Source organism: Prinia subflava (assembly GCF_021018805.1).
Source record: "Prinia subflava isolate CZ2003 ecotype Zambia chromosome W unlocalized genomic scaffold, Cam_Psub_1.2 scaffold_41_NEW, whole genome shotgun sequence".
NCBI lineage: Eukaryota > Metazoa > Chordata > Aves > Passeriformes > Cisticolidae > Prinia > Prinia subflava.
In genome coordinates this window covers 22,599-46,172 of record NW_026960614.1, presented here as the reverse complement: position 1 = coordinate 46,172, position 23,574 = coordinate 22,599, and the positions used below count along the sequence as shown (strand labels likewise).

The 23,574-nt window shown below is 42.9% G+C and overlaps 1 protein-coding gene across 2 annotated transcripts in view; it reads left to right on the top strand.

The window, feature by feature from the left end:
- The window catches only part of LOC134565229 (moesin), a 51,922-nt gene extending 28,812 nt beyond the window's left edge, over positions 1-23,110 (top strand). For both annotated transcript variants that reach the window (XM_063424724.1, XM_063424723.1), the window contains exons 2-13: positions 1,258-1,341; positions 12,258-12,353; positions 12,872-13,146; positions 13,604-13,687; positions 14,027-14,173; positions 14,656-14,752; positions 15,815-15,978; positions 16,447-16,577; positions 17,220-17,380; positions 17,885-17,977; positions 18,393-18,626; positions 19,903-23,110. In XM_063424724.1, the coding sequence (XP_063280794.1) occupies positions 1,258-1,341; positions 12,258-12,353; positions 12,872-13,146; positions 13,604-13,687; positions 14,027-14,173; positions 14,656-14,752; positions 15,815-15,978; positions 16,447-16,577; positions 17,220-17,380; positions 17,885-17,977; positions 18,393-18,626; positions 19,903-20,067 (1,731 nt within the window). In that variant the 3' untranslated portion in view covers positions 20,068-23,110. The remainder of the gene's footprint in view (positions 1-1,257; positions 1,342-12,257; positions 12,354-12,871; positions 13,147-13,603; positions 13,688-14,026; positions 14,174-14,655; positions 14,753-15,814; positions 15,979-16,446; positions 16,578-17,219; positions 17,381-17,884; positions 17,978-18,392; positions 18,627-19,902) is intronic.
- Positions 23,111-23,574: the final 464 nt, after the last annotated feature.

The window sequence follows — 23,574 nt, the reverse complement described above, 5'->3', positions numbered from 1 at the left end:
GATTTGTTGATCTGAGGTAAATGACTGTTGGCAAGAGAGAGAACTGTTAATGCAAGGCCTGTGTGCTGGGGTTTGGTGCATTGTGAGTATCTTGTCTGTACAATTTCAAGCCTTGAACCTTTGCTTTGATGGAAAAATATTTTAAATAAAGCTGTTTTAATGTGTACCGCTTGTGTTCAAAAAATATGAAATATCTTTACCTTTTTCAGTTGATAGGCATGCAAATAGGATTGGATTCTCAGGCAGCTCGGTGTACTCGCAGACCTCACTTTCCCTGGCCTAAAGTTAAGGCATCTGCTTTCAGGCCAGAACTGTTTCTGTCTAACCTCAAGCATCTAAATCATGTTTCCCAGTAATTATCAGGAGTTTTGAATGGGGTCAGCAGTGTTTTACACTAGCCTTTGAGGTGAAATGCCTCTGCTGTTTAACTTGCTTCATGAGAAGTGAAAGGTGGGTGTGTCTTCCTGCTTCTGTGGGATGAAGCTGCTAACTCCCTTGCAGTTCCTTGCCATTTTCATGCCACAAGTGAAAGTGTGATGGTGAGACATTCCTGTCAAAATAGTGCATCATATAACATTTCTTCTGGAAGACCATTCATGAACTTGCATCTAAGGCTAATATATTCATGAAATCCTGATTGCAATTTTAAATAAGACCTAAACAATTTCTGCAGTTTTTAGAAGTCTTTCATTCCCCTGAAAGAATTGGAAAGCAGTATTGGCAGCTCTACTGCTATGGGAAGTGTTCTCATGTTCAGTATGCAGCCTTTTTGTCTTAGCCTGTGAGGGCATCCTTGCATCCTGTCTGCTTCATACTCACAGCCCCTGGAGCATGTCAGGGATTGTGCTTTATAACTTCTCCAAATACTCACAAAGACTGGAAATGTATTGTTATTATTAGCCAGCCTTCTGTGGCAGACTGAGTTGTTAATGCTTCTGGGAACTTCCTTGATGTTCACCCTTCAAACAAAAGTGTCTTCTTGTGTACACCAAGTTCGATGTAAATGGCTCTCATGTGTGTCAGTACATGTGAATATTTGTAGGACCAGAGAAGATAAAAACACTGCAAAACAGGAAAATTATATTCTACAGGAAAACTGTGAGTACCATGCTGGCAGAGCAGATGACTGTGATTACTGGCAGTGAAGTTCCTGGAGGCTTGAGAGCTGCTTCCTGCTCCTGGGCAGGTGTTTGTTTTCATTATTGGGTAGCATCACTTCGAGCATGTGTTGTAATGATGCATTTTTCTGTCTTCCAGATCAGTGTGCGTGTTACCACCATGGATGCTGAGCTGGAGTTTGCCATCCAGCCCAATACCACAGGGAAGCAACTCTTTGATCAGGTAAGCGATGGAGCTGCAGAAGATATAAAGTTGATAGACATGTAATTCTATTGAGGCAACAGCAAATAATTTCTAAAGGACTTCAAAGATTGAGTGTCATTATATGTAATGGCTTCAAGAGAACTCAGCACAGTAAGAAAATGTACTTTTTTTCCAAAACTAATGCATTTTTAATCTCCAAGATTGTGTTAGGAGCTATTACTTCTAGTGAAGTATTGAATAGGTGCTACGGCTTGTCTTGGTTTGAAAGACAGGTATCTGCTAGGAAAGGGCAGGACCTCCCTAGAGATGGAGAATTCAAATCCCCTCCCTCCAAATTATTCTAATTTAGACAATTAAAGGGGTTTTCAGGCAGAGGTATGGAGATAGGAATAACAGTTCTTTACTAGTATATATGACAAAACAAACAAACAGCAACAACTACAGCATTAATAATAAGCAGAACCAGGAACCTTGAGGGCTTTCTTTCACAAAGCTCAGGGCAGTTTGATCTCGGTGCCCCTGTGGGACTCCAAGAGACCAAGCTGGAACAGTGGAAAGTCCCGGGCTGGTGGATGAGATCAGATGCTCTGCGCTGGTAGCTGGAGCGGCAGGGATGTCCCAGCAGGGCAGGGCAGTGCAGGGCTACAGAGTAACAGAAAAGCCTCAAAGTGCTGAGGAAGCAGCAGCGGTGGGGGCAGGGCTGGCCCAGCAGGGCAGGAGGCAAGCTCAGAATTCCTGGGTACATGAGCAGATGATGGTAGATTTCCCAGGACGAGATGGAGTGATGACAGTGAACTCTCCCCGCAGCAAGCAGCTGCCTCCCAGATGCCCAGAGCAAGAGAGCGAAGCTGCCTCCAACCCCGTCTTTTACCTTTCCCAAAGCTCGCATTATCTCCCCTCTCTGAGGGAAAACTCCCAGAGACCCAAAAACAATAGGTGTAGCCTTGTGCTGCCATCTCCTTTGGCCACTTTCTTTGTTATGGTTAAGCACTGTCATTAAGTTTCCTAGCAACTTATGGGAAAAAATTCTGTAAGTGAAAAAGAAACAAATCTAACCCCCAACATGGCTCATAATAATAGTAATTGGAAAGCAGTAGATATCTGCAGTCTTAGTTTGTAAGAAAGTCTTATGGGGGACCTAGTAAGCTATTTTTGGTTGACTTACCTCCAAGCATTGTACAATTGATTCTAAAGGGTAGTTGGTCCCTAAACCAGGAGAGGCTTAGCTGGGTTTCAAATGCTGCTGCAACCTTTAAGTGCAGGTGAAGTGATATTCTGTACTCCCATAAAGCCCTGAGGGAAACCTTAAGAACAGTGAACTAGTGATACTACATTGGGCTGTCTGCATGGGGTACGTCAGCCTTCCCCTGCTTTCACTGGGTGGGCAAATTTCTTGCTGCTTTGACCCAAACAGAAGCAGAGAGGTATGTGCAGCCCGAAGTTGGAGCAGCAGAAGACAGACATTGTCAACTGCAGCGGGTGAAACTTTGACAGGCTCCACTGTGTTTCTCTGCTGTAATTTGCCATAGATTTGCTCCTTGGAGAAAAATGGGAACAGTAAATTCATAGCTTAAAGATATGCAAATTGAATCTTGGACTAATGTCAAGATAAGGGAACTGCCAGACCAGATATATCAGAGATTTGGGTGTGGTTCAGTAGAGCTAAGCATTCTGGGGTCAGCTCTATGTAGTACCTATCATAAGGAAGAGAGAAAATTAAGGGCTGATTCACCCATTGAAGTCAGCTATTTCATTTGGGGCCAGCAAATATAATTTAAATTTTTATATATGTTTGTAGATCTTTAACCACAAACTACTGTTTTCTCTTGTACTCAGCTGGATGATTCAACACTAGATGATATGTTGCTCTTTGCAGCCCAGCCCTGAAATGGAGTGAGATCCAAAGTTTTAGTGAAAGAGCATCCTTTCTCAATGGGAAAAGTAAAAAGGCATTCAAAAAAGTTCTGAATTGCAGTGTAGTTCTCAGCTGTCTGTCTTACTATGTAGTAGCTCCTGCATATTTTAGCCCTGTGTCATCTCAGATCTGACAGGTTTGGATTGATAAAAGTGAAAGCCAAGTTCTGTCCAGAATCCATGTGTGCAACATGGAACTCTGCCACAGTTGGTTCATGAGAGTGTTTGCTAATGAAGCTGAGGTGACATGTCCCTTAGTTTTTTTTTGTTGTTTTTTTTTTTTTTTTTGGAAGGGAATGTTCTTCATGTGGATAGTTCCCATGATTATTTTTCAATATCTGGCTTCTGCTATTATCCAAGCAAAACACCAAGTGCTGAGAAACAATACTACTCACGTTAGTAATATTTTTAATCTGCACATGATATTTTCAGTCAGCTCTAGGTCATCTGTGGCTTCTGCTGCAAACTGACATCGCTGGCAGACTTGGGCTTCATCACTTTGTCTCTGAGAAGCATCCAGTCATGTTTCCAATATAGCAGCTCTTCATGTCCAGTAATTGATTTCACTCCTTTGTCATGCTCTTGGACAGCTGCACGTTTTCCTCCCTTCAGTGTATTTCACACAGCACCTGTCTAAACAGAAGTTTTGTTTTGGTTTTTCCACAGTAAACACTTTGCCAAGAGAAAAAACAAATGGTGTTGCAGAACTGGGTTTCTAAGTTGAGGCAGTGCTTACTTCACCTAAATTGGATTGTAGGTGAAGTTGGAAATGGAAAGGGAAAAAAGTGTCTGAAGCTAGTTTAAAATATTTATTATCTCTAAAAGGTCTGGTTGACATAAAACTTGCTCTCTTTAGGAAAGGGATGGACCTTTAAATGTATTGTCAGCTGTTACATATCCAGTATCTTTCACATGACTGAGCTGTTTGTGTGTATTGGTTCCTGTAAAGGGATAGTCCAGTGCTGTTGTCCCTGCTGACATTGTGACTGCTCTCTGGCTGGTCATTGTTCACTCTGCCTCAGTTTCTATCCTTAGGTTGTCTGGGGTCCCATGATGGGGTGTGTAAGAACCAAGTTACTTCTGTTTATTTTCTAGCTCCCTTAAGCCATGTTGTGCCCCTGGTCTTGATAATCTAGTATTTTCTGCATGATGCTGCTTCTGAAAAAAGATCTGCTTTCATCAGTGCTTTTTTGAGGGGAGGAAGAGCTCCTCTACAAAGCAGATGTATGGTTTTGCTGTTGTAGGACATTGACTTCTGGTGTGAAACCTGATTTTTGACTCTTGTACAGAAAAAAATTAGGATATTCAGCATCTTTTTGCCCTGGGGTGCCCTTTCACTTTGAACTGTCAGTTCTGAGTTAAGCAAGAAGGAAGCTGCTAAGCATTACCAAGCTTTTTAGCTGCATGGCTACCTCGGTGCAATCTGCTGGCTTTGCTCAGTAACATTTAGGCAGTATTTATTTTCACCTGTTTTGTATAAAGGTAGATAAATGTATTCATTATGCCACATACCATTCTGGCCCACTCTGAATAGGATTCAGATAATTTTGAAAAGCTTGTAGCTAGGTTTTAGCTTAATAAAGAGAAAAGCATTTGAGTCTAAAGTTCCATCGTAATAATATGTGAATGGGCATGAGGTAGAAATGTTCCTGTCTTCCTCTTTCCTGCTTGGTTAAACTTCAAAGTGAATTTTTGTAGTGATAGAACAATGCAGATGCTTCACAGCTTTGTAGGAAGTGATTTCTGCCCCAAAGTAGCTGACTGTAGAAATACCACTGAACTGATATACATGTGCAGTAACATCATGATTTATACTAGAGCTCTTCCTATTCCCTAATCTTGTAACTGTACAGCTTTAGTTTAAATATCTTATGCTTGTGTGTATGGACAAAACCTGGATTAAATGAGACAATATTGTACTGTGTCTTCTGCAGCTTTGCTGATGTACCTCTTAACATCAGCTGCTGATCTCCAGTGCTTACTGACTTGCTAGCAAGAACTGTTAACTTTGCTCCCATTCCTCAGCTACCAGTGATGGATTAAAGGCGGAGCTCAAGGATGGGCTATGCATGTCAGGGATGCTGCTTATCCCATAGGCCTGATTACTTCCTAGGTACCTTGAAATACTGCTTTCCTGAGGATGCAGAGCACAGGCACTGCAACAGTGATAGCTGCTTGTTTTCCTCCTTTGACTCTTTTCTGTATTGGACTGAAGTGCAGCTGGTCTGGAGAGTAGTCAGTAAACCAAAGCACTGCTTTGCATTGTATGTCTTCTAAACATAAAAGATTAATCTGTTGTCTGGTAAAACTTCTTAGTTACTTGTTGCTGTAGATGGCTTTGAAATTGTCTCTCCACTCTTTTGCCTCTCAAACTTCCTTTTTTTGGGTACATTGATTCTAGCTTGAATCACTGAGCATCCAATCTCCTTAAAGGTGATTTCTGTCCAATTAAGAGCCATAAAGACAAGTCACAGGTTAAAGAAAATGTGACATGAGAAACTTCAGTAGCTATCACTTCAAACTTTAAAAACATGTGGTTAACCTTCTGAAGATGCTTTTCCTCATTATTGTGAGCTTTTGGGGTCAAAACTAAGCTTGTAATAGAAAAGTGCACTTATTTATGGATTAAAATTATAACAATAAGCATCTCTCTGCACACTTTAAACCTGATCACTGATGCTGTATTTTATGTTCAGCATTGAGTCTTATACATAGTGGAATGTGTGTTGGGTGGTATTTTTATTTCATTTTCTTTTTAATTCTTAAGGTTCTTTCAGATTTCATGAAGAGCCAGATCTCCTAAGATTCTGAGTTTGTGTGCCCTGGCTTGTCTTGCCTTGCTTTTCTATCTGCATGGTCACCGAGGTAGTTGTGCAGCTAGAAACCTTGGTAATGCTTATCAGCTTTCTTCTTGTTTATCTGCTGCAGTAAATTTAGTGGTTTTGTAGAGTACCAGTTTGTCAGACTTCTTTCATGTTTGTTTAAGCTTAGAGCACAGGCTGATCAAACCCCTCTTAAATTTTGAATAACTCCATCTGAGTTGAGCTGTTTGGAATAAAGGTGGTTGGTGTCTCATGGCCTGCAAACTAAGCTTTTTGAGGCAGGAGAGTGTAAGAGAAATCTTTAGCCTTGGTAAGGTCCTACCTAGTAGTTTAAACACATAGGAAATGGCTCTGGAACACTTAATCCACTAGGTGAAAGCACCGAAACCAAAACTCACTAAGGTAGTTTCATGATAGAAGGCAACAAGTCTCAGGATAGTGGCTGGTTACCCCAGCAAACCCCAGAACTCTTGTTCCTATAATGAAAGCTTGTGGTTGAGTGGTATGAAAATGCGTCTCAGATTTCACAGGAACATGTGGAAACTTTCTGACTTTTAGAAAAGCAGTAGTTCCAACCAAAAATGGACTGCTTGTTCCTAAAGATGTCAATGGCAAACTGCAGTAAGTACAAAAACTTGAAGATCCTGTATTTAGCACACTGGCATTTTAGCACTTTGGAAGGGAAAATTAGAAGTACATCCACCAGCTAAATGGAGGGGGGACAGTTGAATATTTGTGTCTGTAGATGGAACCTCTCAGGGTTGTAGTTTTCCTGAGATTCTCCTTGGGGTTGCTGTTCCCCAAGGTGATAAGGGTTCCCCCAAGGTTGCTGTTCCCTGGGAGTTTCCCCTGGGTTGCTGTTCCCAGGGGTAATAAGGTTTTCAGTCTTCTCTTCGCCCTGGGTGTTTCACACCGAAGCCAGAGACGACAAGTTGAGTCCAGCAGTTCGTGTTATCAAGCTGTTTATTCTTAATTATCTATCAGTTCTTGTCCAGCTTTGCAAGGCGTCCCCAGCAAAGCAAGACACGCGGCTGGACTGGGGCGGATCAGAAAGCCACGCACCTTAAGTACGGTATCTTTGACCCAACCACTGTCCGAAACGTATTTTTTATTTACAAAATTTTACCAATGCCTATTACCTATACTAACGTGTCAGTTCTACTCTAAGCCAATCTCTAAAACCCAACTCAGCACAAGATGGGGGAAGAGAGCAAGAACTAGGAGGACAAGGGCCACTCCCCATTTCCTCCATCTTGCCTCTTCAGCCCCATATACTAAGAATTCTAATTTCTATATTTATATTCTATAATAAACTATCCACTACTTATTCTAAATTCTTAGGATTCGTGATTCTTCCTGCATGTGAGTGTTCACTCCCATGGACAGGAATCAGAGTCAGTGTCCTCCTGGGATCTGTGTGGGTCTAACTGACCCCCCTGTTCAGACCCCAGACCCTCCTGTACAGTCTTCAAATCCTCCAGGGCAGCCAGAGGAATATCCTGGACTCCAACAGGAACCTATCTTGGGTACTAAATTAGGGTACCTGGAAGACCACATTCTAAGTTGTTTTTGACTGGCATGTGAAACTGCAGGTGTGGCACCAGTTCAGAGCTCTTCCAGCAATAAGGTTAGCTGGCATTTTTCTCTTAGATGTACTCAACATGCCTGTAGTAGAAAGGGAGAGACCTACCTCACCTTTAACTGGGGCAACGTTCAAGGCACTTGTACCATGATATAGCCTGAGATGATTTGGCCTTTGATGCAGGAACGTGATCCAAGTAGAATGCCTTTTCCTCTGCTTGCATGCTTTGGTCTTGCCTGTGTGTAAATAGTGCTTTCATCAGAATCTGTACTTGTTTGCCAGTGTGGTGGTGTGTTTCCTGGGCTGAGTATGACAGCCATTTTCAGTCATCATCTTGATGCTAAAATGTACATTTAAGAGGCTGCTTATGGCTCCCTCTTCTGCTGTGTAGCAGCACCCAATCTCAGGAACATAGTTCAGAGGGAGCTGGGTGAGTGCTGAGGGGAAGGACAGAAATTGTCATGCAGACCTAGAAAACATGGAGTAAGAAGGAGTGAGAGAAAAGGTTGCCTGAAAGATCATGTTTCCTCTCTGAACATAAGTAAAAAAACCCTACTAATTTGTGCTTAGACTTTCTGCAGAGGATGAAGTGAGTCACCAGAAATGCACCTTTTTCCCTATGTCAGTATGGCTTACTGAGTAGAATTTTAAGCTAAAGGTAGTACTCAATTAAGAGTTTTGTAGTAGCTGGTCAAGGTACCACGGGACAGCTGGATTTTAAGAGTGCATCCAGTCTGTTGCCCATTGTAAACCGAGCTTTATCCAGCAGGCTAAACAAGACCCAGGGACTGACTTAATGCTCCCCCTGGCGTGAAGAAAAGATGCTGCTCTCCAGATGAGAGTGTAGATTTTAGGTATTTAAGTATTGTGGTCTGTGTTAAACAGTACTCTCTATTCTCCCATCCTTTGTGCCAGCCCTTCTCTATCCGTAGCCACTGCCAGTAGCTGTTTGCTTTTTGGAACATCTCACAGTTCATTAGGGCTCCGAATGCTGCACACCCCTAGACATAATGATGCTGCTGCCAGCCAGATTCCTTGCAGCTGTAGAAAGCTGTTTCTTCTTCATGCTTTTCCCCTTGCTAAATGGAACTAAATAGCCTGCCAAAGCTGAGGAGGGAGGAGGAATATCCTCCCTGCCTTGGTTCAGTGGCAGCTTGGGACTGTGGTGGTGAGTGCTGTGCTGTCTCCCCTCTTCTCTGTCCCCAGCTCATTGTTGTCTCTGCTATTGCTGTGCAGGCTTCTGCTGTGGAATAAAAGTCCTTTTGTGTGGGACCACAATGTGGAGCCTTTCAGCTCCTTGCTGGCAGTCCAGCCTGTTGAATTCCCAGGCATAAGCTGCTGTCAAGTGGGAGAGAGGAAAGCAGACCCATGCAGTCGAGTGAGGAGCTTCCATCTCATTCATGTTAAGGCTTCCAAGAACAGAGCTGTCCTTGGGCTCTAGGACAGCCTTTCTTCCCCTCCTTGAACCATCTGCTTCCAGTCACAGAATATGCTGGGTTGGAAGGAACCCACAAAGGTCGTTGTGTCCAACTCCTGGCCCTGCACAGGACCATCCCCAAGAATCACACCACGTGCCTGAGAGCATTGTCCAAATGTTTCTTGAACTCTCTCCAGAGTGGTGCTGTGACCACTTCCATGAGGAAGTTGTAGACTGTGATGAGGGCCTCTCTCAGTCTTCCTCTTCTCCAGGCTGAACAGACCAAGTGCCTTCAGCTGCTTCTCATACGGCTTCCCCTCAAGGTCCTACATCTTCATTGCCCCCTTTGGAGCCTCTCTAATATCTTAATATCAGAGATTAATATCTTTCTTATGTTGCAGTGTCCAAAACTGCATGTACATAGCAAACCCTGATTCTTCTCCAAAAGCCTCCTTAGCTGTGTGCACCCTGCTGCCTGATGCACAAGGGACCTTGTCACAAGCCAAAGGATGGTCGTGATGGTTTGTTTTGATTTCAGAGTGCAAAAAGAGGCAATGAGAACTTAGTTCAAGTAAAATCAATTGTATCTTTATTGATACACACAATTATGCAATAGTAGAGGAGGGAAAAAGAGAGAGAGAAAAAAGAGGAAAAGGGGGTCATAGCTACCGACTGACAGGCGAGTCCTCATGACGCTGGACCCAAGACCACCTTCGCAGTCCTCGTGGCGCGCATCAATAGATCCGTCGTCCGCCGGGGAGGCCTCAGAGTGTGTGTCACAGGGGGAAGCTTTTATAGTCATTTCAGAAGCAGGGGGCACCCGGCCAATGCAGGCAGAAGTGGGGGGCACCCGGCCAACATGGGGGGAGCACCCAAGAGTCATTGTGAAGAGGCTCGTTGCTCTGGGCAGGCAGGTTTGGGACAAGCAGGTCTGGGACAGCACAGTCAGTCAGAGCAAACACGGCCTCTGCAAACACGGCCCAGGAACCATGACAGTGTCCATTGTTCCTGCACGGGTTTCTGAGGCGTCTCGGTCCAATGGAGGCACCTGCAGGGGGAAACCTGGGTCCCACCTCAGTCAGGCCAGAACTCTTGTGCTGTGGCCCAGGGTCCTTGGGAGTCTCAGCTTCTGACAGTCGTGAGGCAGATGAGGGATTTTCAGACCGACTCTTACAGACCTACATTCCCCTGAATCTGCAGGGGCTCTAGCCCAGCTCTCCAGTTCATGTTCAAGCAAGGACAGGCTGAATAATTTCAGGAACCCCAGTGGAATGATGTACATAGACTACATGACCTAGTGTAGGTTTTGTCTCTGTGTGTGCCACCAATGGCATGCCTCTGCTGAAAACTGCATTTGGTTTTCTGCCTGAAAGGAACAAAGGCCCTAATGCTGCTTTTGAAAGCGCAGAAGAAATATCTGATCCAGGCCCTAAACAATCTAATTAGTGATGTGTTTGTGGGGAACCTATGTCTTTGGTGTTGTATCTTGCCAAAGTAGAGACCACATCAGAAGGGAACAGAGTGCACCTTCGGCCAGTACAAAATTATATCAACTGACCTGGCAGCTGGTTTTCACAGGGCAAGTCTCAGTCTCTGCATCTGTGTTAGCCCCTTTGAAAGGGGGAAGCTCTGAGCAAGCCCAAGTTGAATGGTATGTGAAAACAGCTGACAGTGTTGTACTTTAGGAACCATGTCAACCTGAATACGGATGTCTTCTTCCTTCCCCTTTCTTGTCCAATAATGGAGGTGAGCAGTAGGTGCCTTGTTTGTCAGTATGAGACTAACTCCTGGGTCTTCAGGAGGGATGTTGGGGAGGTTCACTGTGTAGACTTGCTGCACCCTGTGGCATGTCCCAGGCTTTTCAGGGCACAAAAGGGGATGTCTTGATAGCAATCAGGCTTTGGAGAAACTTCCCCCTCCTTTTAACCAACAGTGGCACTGTACTGCAGTAGTCTTGCTGCTCCACTATGAGGCTCTTGTCACAACACGTCTTTAAAGCCTTCTTAATTCTTATTTACATAGCATGCCTGGTGTGCTTAGGAAATAACTACAGAGAGAGCTTGCATGGTGTTGTAGTTAATGTCTGTGGTGGCTCTTTGTCCTGGCACAAGGGATAGCATATGGATTTAGCCTCTGCACTTCCTCTTAATGCTGCTGCTCAGTAAAGAGCTGTATGAAAGGCCTGTCTGTACCTATCAGTGGAGTAGAAACAAATCTTAAAGTAGCACAGCCTAGCAGGGTGATTCATGACTTGCCCAAGAATAGTACATTTGCCTGATAAGTGTGGAGTGTACCTGAAAATGGAGCTGTGTTCCTCATTCCTGGTAGTTACTAAACCTGTCAGAGCTGTTGCATTGTATTTTGGCTATACATGTTGGCTTATAAGTAGCTGAAAAATATAATGTTCCAGCTGTTGTTTATAAATAGCAACAAGCCATAAAGAGCTGAAAGAGAAGAAAGAATATTACACACATCCACTTAAGACCTCTTAGATGCCCAAACATCTTTCTGTGCACTGCAACAGGAGAGGCAGGTGGTCAGGGCACCGTCTGTCTTTGTCTGAACTTACCTCTAACATGTTCTCAGCCACTGGTGTTGCAGTACTCTTCAATATTGCTGCTCTTTACGGGAGTGCAACGTATTCTCCTGGGGCCCTGTGTGTCCCAGGCAGTCACCAGCAGGTCAGTGTAAAAGATGCGAAATGGGCCTAGCTTGCAACTCCAAGATTTGTTTATTATAAAAGCATAACATAAATCGCAACCTAACTTGAAGACAGAGCAGAGGCTAGGATCTGAAAAATCTCTAAAACCAAAAGTGAAAGAAAAAGCTCTCTTCTCCCCCTCCCCAGGGCAGGCAGTGGGTTTTTAGGGACTGCTTTTGGGGGCGAGTTCAGGATAAAGATCCAGTACAGAGAAGGAAACAAGGTGAGGATTACAATACTGAAAACAATAGGGGTACACAGCAGTCTAAACAACTGATAAGACATCGAAGCTTGGGAGATTGATAGGGAAAAGTCTGGAAGAAAAGGCTGGGTTAGGAAAGGATTGACAGCTACAGGGAAAAGGGGGGAATATCACTGAGGACTAAGCTATTAGCATAGGGGACAATCAAACAACCCATTTAACATAAAAAACATATTACAACGCACTGGTAAGTTCAGTCCATCTGGGGATCTTGCTAATAAAAACCTTTATTTCAGGTTGTCAAGACAATTGGTTTGCGAGAGGTCTGGTTTTTTGGACTTCAGTATCAAGACACCAAGGGTTTCTCAACATGGCTAAAATTGAACAAAAAGGTATGTTTGCTCCAAGATTTTGCTTGTCCTTGTTCCTTTCTCTGAGTGTAGGGGCAAATTCAGTCTCCATACTTCTTTCAGGGATCTGTTTGTGCCTATCCACGCACCTTAAGTACTGCAAGATCAGTGAGTTGATGTTATGGTGTCCACACACTCCCTCCCCAGGGTGTGAGGAGTTGTGGTATCTGACCTGGTCCTGCATCTAGCTCTGTTTGTCACCAGGCCAGATCTGTTACCCTTCCTGGTAAAACACTGATGTCATGCTCATGTGAGCATCTTGGCTGGGGAGAAACCTGGAAAGTAATTTAGCTGGTCAACTACTGGCTTGTGTAAGTCCAGTGGGGAGAAGTGATGAGGTATTTAGCAGTAAGTAATTGAAAATCCTTGCTTTTCTGCCCACTCTCTTCTGCACTGGAAAGGAGAATTTTTTTTCTTCTAGTTCATGCTTGCCTTCCTGTTTGTAAACTGCTCCCCTTCACTTGGTATATAGGCTCTAAAATCTGCTAACTCTGTTCCAGGTAACAGCACAGGATGTACGTAAAGAAAGCCCCCTGCTTTTCAAATTTCGAGCCAAGTTCTACCCAGAAGATGTGTCAGAAGAGCTGATCCAGGACATCACACAGCGCCTTTTCTTTCTCCAAGTGAAGGAGGCAATTCTGAATGATGACATTTACTGTCCTCCAGAAACAGCTGTCCTTCTGGCTTCTTATGCCGTCCAGTCCAAATATGGAGACTTCAACAAAGATGTGCACAAATCTGGCTACCTTGCTAGTGATAAACTGCTCCCACAAAGGTAAGTGAATCTGGATAGTCTTAGACATTCTCTCTTAAAGGGTTTGTGATTTTTAATTTTTTTTTTTAATGTAGGGAGTGTTTTGATTGCAATGCTCAGAATAAAATATAGCCTTGTGCCACTTCGAGCATTTAGATTAGTATTCAATTAATTAAGAGCTTAAACTTCCTATTGCTACTCTGAAACTCTAATCAGAAGTAGTGAGAGAAGCTCCAAAACAAAATATGCTACAAGGAGAAGCAAAAATGAATAAAATTTGTCATTTGTTAGAAGTCTGAATACTGACCATTGTGTCTCTATCTAGCCTTTTAATAAAACTGTATTTCTTGGAATATTTTTGTGGGGGAACTCTGATGCCAATGGAATATTTAATGAAGCATTATTATAGAGTGATGTGATTGTGTGTGTGCATATATGTAGTGCTTGGTTTCAAACATCCCATGTATACTCTTTCCAGGGTTTTGGAGCAGCACAAGCTTAACAAGGACCAGTGGGAGGAGAGGATCCAGGTGTGGCATGAGGAACATCGAGGAATGATTAGGTAACTGATGCAGTATGAAACTGCTGTATTTAAAGTAGTGTTAGTGTGTAATGTACAAATGCATACAAAAATCTGTGACTTGCTTCAGGATAAGTAAGCATTCTTCAGGTTATTTTGCTCAGAGGAACTAGATTCACGTGCCTCTGCTCATGCTGGTCCACATCAGCTGGCTGTTGTTAGTAAAAAAAGACTGACAGAGTTTGTAATGATCTACTAGGGTGATGCTTAGAACCTTTGCCAGCTTGTTGCTGCTCTGTCCACATGGGAAGATAGCAGCTTTTTGCTCTAATGGCTTAAAGACTCAAAAAAGACTATCTGCTTTCTTTTTACATGCTGCAGAGAAGATGCTGTTTTGGAGTACCTGAAAATTGCACAGGATCTGGAAATGTACGGTGTGAACTACTTCAGCATTAAAAACAAGAAAGGCTCTGAGCTCTGGCTAGGTGTAGATGCTCTTGGACTAAACATTTATGAGCAGAATGATAGGTAATAAACCTCTCTCTTCATCATTGCCTTCAGCTCCTTTCCAATATAAAGTCATTCAAAATCAATCTCTCCTGGAATTCAAATCTTTAACTAAACTCCCCAATTTCTGTATCATTCTTGGCTGTGTTTTTGACATTGCCAGAATAATCCATAAAATGTGCTTCTTTGGACCAACAAATACAAGAAATCAGCAAATCTTTTCAAGATAGTTTCACTTGTATCCCTAGTCTTCCTGCTATGGATGCATTCTCCAGTTCTTTTTTTCATTTAAAAAACAACAACAAAAAAAGTGGGATTGAAAAACTGCTTCTTATGTTTATATTTCATCTGTGTGACTAATTTTGTCTGTTGATTTCAACTACCATAAGACCACTGAAATGCGAGGGTGGTGGATTTGGTACAGTTTTGAGTTTTATATTGTAAGTCAAGAATTTGGAATTACTTTGGGCTCTTTTATTTCTTTTTGCTTCTCATTTCTGCAGGCTAACACCGAAAATTGGATTCCCTTGGAGTGAAATCAGAAATATCTCATTCAATGACAAGAAATTTGTTATTAAGCCTATTGACAAGAAAGCACCAGTAAGAAGCAAGACTCATACTAAGCTATTAAAATTTCAGCTTCTTAGCTGAATGATTTCCGTGGGTTTGGTTCTGGGGGCTTTTTGGAGTTTTTTGCTCAGAATCTTTTCATCATTAGCATTAACGCTGATGTAAGCACGGAGACCTGTTCAGGGCAGTCACAAGTGATAGTTATGATTTTTTTTTTGGTTAAGAGGGTAGAAATTTAGGATAAGCTTAAGCTTTTAAGGTCAGTGGCAGGGAGTAGCTCTTTGCTTAACGTTTCTGATTCTCCTGATACTGTTCAGATTCTCTAATAATACAGTTAGGGATCTGAGGTACCTCTGTTAGCTGTGGATGCTTCCCGTGCAACCTGTTGGCTTTAATGTTGTCTGAGATGATCTTTTGCAGGTTTTCACCTTACTTAAAGCAGAAGCTTTAGGTCATTTTGTAGGGTAGGCTGGAAGTTTTTTTTCTTTGCAAATTTATATTGAATGTAAGTGCTTTCATCTTTAAGGCCTAATAATTTCCAGTGCTAGCCAGTACCTTCTGTTCTTCTGGTCATTCTTGTTCCATTGCTGTTTGAAAGCATTTCTCTGCTGCTGTTGCTCCTTTTTAACAGAACAAAGTTATTTATCCATTGATTGTAACATTTAACACCCTTTCTGGCATAAGCCAAGACATTACATTCAATGTGGCTGGCTAGGCTATTGTACAGATTATTGAAGTGGGAAGGAAGGTGGGAGAAGCCAGCAACTCGGTGTGCCTGGTAAACCAGCCCTGCTGATGTTTGTAATGAAATGGTGACACTAAGACACTGTGTGCTTGGTGCTAGGGATGTGTTACAGTGAAACCCAGAACACTGGAATGGCACATTGGGTGCTCCTGCCCCGGATATGTTTGTCAGGTTGAAATCCATTCCAGAAAGAAGTGTCTAACTGCCACTACCAATGAATTAGACTTTATTAAGAAAAGCTGGCTGGCAACTCTAAAAAGCTTGGGGTCTTGGGAGCATAGTACATACACAAGAGGGCTTCTTATGCTGAAAGAATAGGTCTAATGCTGCCTTTTTCTTGTCCCAAGGACTTTGTATTCTATGCCCCTCGGTTACGGATTAACAAACGAATCTTGGCACTTTGCATGGGGAACCATGAGCTCTACATGCGCAGGCGTAAACCAGACACCATTGAGGTGCAGCAGATGAAGGCACAGGCTCGGGAAGAGAAACATCAGAAACAGATGGAGAGGTTGGTGGGGTTCTGAGTAACCTGGGTGTGACTAATCACTGCATAAATAGCATCATGTGCTAGATAAATGGCTGGCAGCACCTTAATCTGCTTGAGCCAAAAACAGACCAGGTTGCTTTCTGCTTCAGTAGGTCTAATGGGTTGATATTAATGGCACTCATCACAAATGTGACTCCCCATTACTTTCTTGGACTTTAGGATTTGTCTGTCCATTTGATGGGACTAATACAGACCTTGAAATGTGGAGATTTCCCTTATAACATTGCTATTATGAACTTGTCATTGAGATGAATGCCAGCAGAGCTTTTTATTTTTGCACTTCTATAAAGGGGTACATCTGGAGTAAATACTCATTATCTGAGTGCTGTAGGGCGCATCTTGTGTGTGCTCTTTCTGTGTGTTTACTAGGATGTGCTCCAATCTGGGTGATAGTTGGTTTGAAATTACATTGTGACTTCCTTCCATCAGAGCCCTGCTGGAAAATGAGAAGAAGAAGAGAGAGTTGGCAGAAAAGGAGAAGGAGAAGATTGAACGTGAGAAGGAGGAGCTGATGGAGAGACTCAAGCAAATTGAGGAGCAAACCAAGAAAGCTCAGCAAGGTAATAGGAACTCTTTCAGTGTTTCCTTTGATGATGAATAGTGAGTGAGAAGGGTTCAAATAGTAAAGCTATGAGCATCTCTGAGTAATTTGTCTCACCAGTGTTGTGTGCGAACTGGTGTTAGGGCCCTGGTTTAGCCTCCTGAAGCTGAATGTAAGCCCTCCATATGCAGTTGCTGAAAAAATATTTGCATTAAAGAAATAGGTAACAGCCAAGATGTCTCTCTTGGCAGTGGAAGTACCTTGCCATTGTTCCTGTGCTGGCTGGAAGCTTTATCCCAGCATATCTGTAGAGGAAGGAGTCAAAAAGTGTAGCAGGGGTCACACCAACCATTGCTGTGGTGATTTACTATCTAATTGCTTGACTAGAGTTAGTGTGGTGTTGCCCAAGCAAAATATTGAATGCTTCTCTGCCCTTAGGTATGTAATTTTGGGATGGGTGCTTCCCCACAAATCCATTGGGGGTGGGCCTGACTTTTAGTCTTATGGCTCCAGGTAAAATGTAAAGGAGAGGAAAGGGGACAGTTGCTTGCATCCCTCTTTTACCTTTCCCTCTGAAGGAAAACCCTTATCCAGACAGACTTTCCTCTCCTACTGCTGTTCTTTACTTATCTGTTCTGAAATGTGCTCCCCTATTTTTCAGAATTGGAAGAACAGACTCGCAGAGCTCTGGAGCTGGAACAGGAGAGAAAACGAGCTCAGGAGGAAGCAGAGAAACTGGCTAAGGAACGTAGAGAAGCAGAAGAGGCAAAGGAAGCCCTATTGAGAGCATCCCATGATCAACAAAAGACCCAGGAACAGTTGGTAAGTTGGTGAACTGAAAATCAGTTAAGGAAAATAGTGAAAAGGGAAGCATCTAAGCTTTTGAAGCAAACCAGGCTATGAATATAGTGAGGAAGCACTATATTCATAGGTTCTTTAATTTTTATCCTCAAGTAGATGAAAATGTATGTAAATGCAAGTGTATTTGTACAGTAGATTTGTATTGCTTTTTGCTTTTTTTGTATGTGATAATGATAAAGTGTTACTTTCCCTGGTTTGGATTCAAAGAACTGAGTTTTGTAGCTCTGTTTTGGGAAGAAGGAAAAAGAACCAACCCAACAACCAAACAAAACCCCAACCCACAACGAAACTCAAAACCTTTTTGGCTTCCTTTCCTCTTTCATCATGGAGGTATTGGTAGAACTGAAGTTAACAGGAAGGCTTTCTTCTTACTGAAAAGATGTGTTTTCACTCAGGACTTGAAGTAAATGCTTCATTTAGCAAGTACCTTGGGTTTTGTTTCCACTAAAAACCTTTGTTCTGCAGGCTGCTGAGATGGCAGAACTCACAGCTAGGATCACACAGCTGGAGCTGGCCAGGCAGAAGAAGGAGAGTGAGGCACAGGAGTGGCAGCATAAGGTAAAGCAGAATCTGAGCAAATGGCATACTTTTTGTGGAATTGCTCTTTGTTCTGGGCTGTAACCTAAACTACTACACTGGATTCCACACTAGACTCAATGCTTGCAAGCTTGAGGCTGTTGTAAATACGCAGCTTTGGTTTTCTCCATGGAATGGGTGACTTATTCTAACTCCGTGTAGCAATTTTTGACTAATTAGACCTGTAGCCCATTTTCCATTCACAGTAATCATTCTTCAAATCTCTGAAGTTTTATCCAGCAGAAAATTTTGCAAATGGTGGTGGCTGAGTAGCTATGGAATATACCCCTTCAGAGATGCAAGGTTTCCTTTAACAAGCACCAAGTGGTGCTTCTGTGAGAAGTCTCAGGCACTCAGGATTATACTGACTCACTCACTGTGACATATCCTACTGCAGGCACAGAGGGTGCAGGAGGACCTAGAGAAGACCAAAGAGGAGTTGAAGACTGCCATGAGCACCCCTCATGTCACTGAACCCATGCACTCTGAGAACGAGCATGATGATGAGCAGGATGAGAATGCAGCAGAAGCCAGTGCTGAGTTACGGTCAGAGGCCACCATCAAGGACCGCAGTGAGGAGGAGCGCACCACTGAAGCAGAGAAGAATGAGCGGGTCCAGAAACACTTGAAGGTAAGAAGCTGGCAGCAGAGAGTGTGTGTGGGTGCTGCTTCTACTTTTCTCAACATTTCTTGCAGTTGGAAGGTATTACTGTTATTTAAAAAATGAGAGGAGAAGCAGGGAAGAGAGATGATCATGATCTTGCCAGATAGCTGCTTAACCATTGAGTAGAGAGGCAGATCTTGTCTCCCGGCACTTGACTTCCATTTTACTGGAAGAAGTGAAGTATTTTGAAGCAGTGCCAACAAGTAGCATCTGTCAGATGTAGTGTGGGTGCTGCTTCTACTTTTCTCAACATTTCTTGCAGTTGGAAGGTATTACTGTTATTTAAAAAATGAGAGGAGAAGCAGGGAAGAGAGATGATCATGATCTTGCCAGATAGCTGCTTAACCATTGAGTAGAGAGGCAGATCTTGTCTCCCGGCACTTGACTTCCATTTTACTGGAAGAAGTGAAGTATTTTGAAGCAGTGCCAACAAGTAGCATCTGTCAGATGTAGTGTGATTTCTGTGAGTATTGCCAACCACCTGACAGCTGTTCATAGCCCTGGCTGCAATGAATTGAAGAACTTGGTCTGATTCCTATCCAGAAGCTGTCTCTAACTGTCGAGCCTGAGTTGCATTGCAAAACTCTGCATTCCAAAACCCTGGAGTAGCCCACTAGGGCTCAGCACAGAAATAGCACTACTGCACCATCTTCTTGTGAGGAACTCCAGTGTTCTGGTGTTCAATTCCAAGCATTTAGTTGTGCTGCCTGACTTGCACCAGGGTTTGCTCATTCTGCATTGTACTGGGGTGGTTACACACAGAGGGGTAGAGGTGCATTTTATCTATTTTATCTTCTGCAGCAAGTTTCTTTTCTGGTGGAAAGCTAGTAATTCCTCAAATTCTGCAAGATGCTCCTGCTGTCTTCAGGGATCCCTCCACATGGCCGTTCTTTTAAAGTACAGACATTGGAGACAATCTTTCTTAACTGTGCTAGATGAAGATACATAGGTGACAGATTGTCTGATGTTTTCTGCCTTCAAATGTTAGGGAGAAATATTAATAACTTCCAAAAAATCAAAGATCTATTTAGGTTGGAGGGGCCTCCATGAGATCATCTAATCCCACTTCCTTGTTTCAAGCAAGGTCAGCTAGAGCAGGTTGCCCAGAAGAATACACTGGGGCTTGTTTGTTTCCTGTCTCTATAGATACCAAATCTTTAGGAGGATCAGCAGGAAATCTTTGTCCAGCTTTGAGTCTCTGGCATGTACTAACCTGTTGCTATCTGTTTCTCCTCCTCCAAAGGCTCTTTCCTCAGAGCTGGCAAATGCTCGGGATGAAACCAAGAAGACAGCAAATGATATGATCCACGCTGAGAACATGCGCCTAGGCCGAGACAAGTACAAGACCCTCCGTCAGATTCGGCAGGGTAACACCAAGCAGCGCATTGATGAGTTTGAGTCTATGTAAACTCTCCCCTGCACCTGCTGCCCTGCACTCTCCTCTCCCTTCTTTCCCATCCTCTCCCATCATTCACTCATAATCATGCTATGCTGGAACTACTACAGAAGAGAGTGACCATGGTCTTATTTATCAAGTTTTGGGCAAATGCTGGAGTTAAGTGACAGAAGAAAGAATAGTAATTACGTCTGCCTGGTGTGGCTTGGGAAAGCAAACATATATTGCAGCAAATCTGAAGTTGTTTGGCTTGGGGTAAAGTCTTAGTGTGTTAGGTTTGCCCAGTGAGGTGGCTGTGTTGCTGTCTTCTCCCGTTGTGTGGGGATACCAGCAGATGCTTGTACTGTGTTATATACAGTCAAGAGCTGACAGTCTGACACTGCCTTCCTACTAACCTGTGCAAGCTTCAGGATTAAGCCTAGTAGCCAGGGTCTGAATTTCTGGCTTAACCCAGAGTCTGAATCATGTAGTTAAAAAGGGGAGACTGAAGCTTAGGAAGAAGGACTGAAGGTAAAATATGGACTTTCTCTCTAAAAGATCAAAGTTTTTGTCCTACAAAAATAAACAGACCAAACAGATTCTGTGGTATTCCTGCTGGTGTTACCTTTTGTTGTTTAATGATGGAGCTTTGAATTTCCTAATCATGAGGAGGCCTTTGGAGTATTTCCACTGATACAGTGTGGTTTGAAGCCTTGAATTCCCTGCTTTCCAGAGGTTTTGTCTCTGGTCAATGGCTTTGTTCACTATCATTTGTCTGACTTCAATGTAAACAGTGAGGCAGAGATAGCTAAAGTACACTACCTTCCTTTTTTGTTTTGCCAATGAAAACCTGAAGTGGGAAGTAGAAATGTAAAAGACTAAAAATTACTGTAGCTCTAGTTTCCCTTGCTGAACAGATACTTTTCTAGTTACGTAAACAAGATTTCAGGTTTTTCCATAAGAGGCCTTTTTAGCACATAGTCATTGGTGCCTTATGACTGTGTATAGATCTACTGTAGCTCAGATGCCTTTATTTAAACTAGATACAATCATAAAAAGTGATCAGCAGCTGGGGACCAAAAAACTGCTCTCATATCTGGGTCATATACAAGACTGCATCTGTTTTCCTGGCTTCAAGCAGCATTTGAGGGGAGAGTATCCTGAGACACTTGTCCAATTACTTTCTTAATCCTCACTAGCAGTCTGCCACATCCCTGGCTCAAGTGCTTTCCTTCCCCAGAAGGATGCTTTGGCCTTTTGTAGCTTTGAGAACAGAAGGCTTTCTCTTAAAAATGGGATACAAATGGTTGTGAGACTGGTCCTGAGAGCTGCTTGTGCCAGTTATTGTAATAGCCATCACCTCCTGTCATCCAAGCTGCCCGTGCTGTATCCTCTTTGCTATTTCTGTGGAGAAAATAGCCATGTATGCTCAGGGTTGAATTGGATGTTGCCTTGATCCCTTATAAAAGGAACTGTTAACCTTCAAGAGTCATCTTAAAAATGGGTTCTACCTAAAGTGAAGTCCTCATTTGTTTTGCCCTCCTTGGATTAGCCTGTCCCTATAGGAAGTCATTAGGCTAGCCTGGGATTTATTTTCTTGCCTAGCATAATCCCAAATTTTGTGACTTGCTCGGTTTTGTTGATTCTCGCTTTGTATGATGTTACTGGTAATGGTGATAGAAGGAAAACATCTGAAAACTGGAGCATTTTCAGCTCCCTGGTAGATGAAAAAGGGCAAAGGGGGACTGTGCCAAAAAAGAAATGTTCATGATAGTGTTAACAAACTGCAGTATTTCCCCTAGAATTCCTTGGGTGGCTGGAAACAACCTCACCAGTTCTGTGTTACTTTATTTTCTGAAAGCAATTCAAGTCTGTGTGGAGATTCATACAAATACCAGCCAACCTGTGTTAAAAGTAACATGCCAACCCATGCTCTTAAACATCTAGATATGTCACGTGGGAGCCCCCTTCTCTCTCCTGGACAGAGTGCTTTTGGGGGGCACATGACATGGCAAGCTTTTTGTTGGCCAAGAAAAATATGCCTCAGTACCATGAAAGCCACAAATGAAAGACTGCAGTTAAATTTGTCAGAATGTATTTGCGTATTTCTGTACTGAAGGTGATTGGCATTGGCTCTGGGTGAGTCTTGTCACTGGGTAACAGACAACCTTTAAACTTCTGTTTTGGTGCTTTAAAGCTGGTTCTCAGCACTTCTGCTCTGTCCATGGCAACTATTGATGCATTTGAGGGGAGAAAAGCCTATCTAATATTTTAATAATTTCCTAACAAGCTGACGTATAGTGCCTAGAATATGTGTTCAAATAATAAACCAGTAAACCTTTTCTGCTTTGATGGGTCACACAACGCTGCTGAGCGCTCATGTATTATGATGTTGGCATGACTTCTGTTTATATGGATTTTTAAATGTTCTAATTCCACATGGTCCAATAAAGGAATAGAACGGCTTGTGCCAGTGAGTCCGCCTAACTCTTTGTAGTTGTTTCAGCCCTGCCTTCTTTTTAACCAGTATTATATTCCAGTGGTATCTAATGATATTTGATTTCAATATTTCTAGCTATGCACAATTAGAAAATATTAGTCAAGGGATGGAGGGTGTGTTTATGGTCCTCCTTCCCTTGGAAATGTATACTGTATTATAAAGATGATATTTTGCAAGAAAACTAATGTAAGAAGCTTTCAGAATTATGGTGAGATTTGTAGACACATTTTTTGTTTGTTAGAATACAGTGAATTGGTCTTCCTCTTCATGTTCCAGTTTAATTGGATAACTACTCCTCTTGGGGGTGGAGGGAGGGAAGTACTTTATCACATGTTGCCTGGCTTATTTTTCTTGTTTTATTTTTTGTTGCTGTAAATTATGTTGAAAGGTTTTTGACCAGTTGTTTTACTGGATTATAATAAAACATCAATTCCTTAAGATTGTGGAGTAATTCATGGGTCCGTGTGCTTATCCGCAGAGAGAACCTTGATTAAGACACGTTTTTCCTGTTCAGAGGAGTAGTTAAAATCCATACCTTGTTGTTCCTGAAGTGCCAATAAAGTTCAGAGAAATTCAGCAGATTGTGTCTGTCTGGTTACTTAAGGTTTGCTTTAAGTTCAGTGCTGTGTCTTGTAGCTGAGCAGATCTGCCTTGTGGTGTCCAGAGGTCAGCCTGGGAGCTCCCTCACAAATAAGATCTTGCACTCTGAAAACAAAAATTGCTTCAGTAACAGCCCTTTCCCCCTCCCCAGCACCCCCAGCTGTCCAGCTGGAGCCAGTACTGGAATAGACACTTCTTTGTGGAGGCACTGAGTATAAATATTCAACTTGCAAATGGACTGGCCATATGGAGGGGATGGAGCTGCTGTGGGTGAGCTCCTGCTGTGCCAAGCCCAGGCCAGTGTGCATCCAAGTTAGCCTGGAGAGGGTGGCTGGGCCTTGGTGCTGCTGCTTGCATGGACACCCTGCCAAGTCTGTGCTGCCATCAGCCTGTACTGGGGATTCTGGCACAATTTGCTTCTCAGCTGCCTTGCTGTGGCT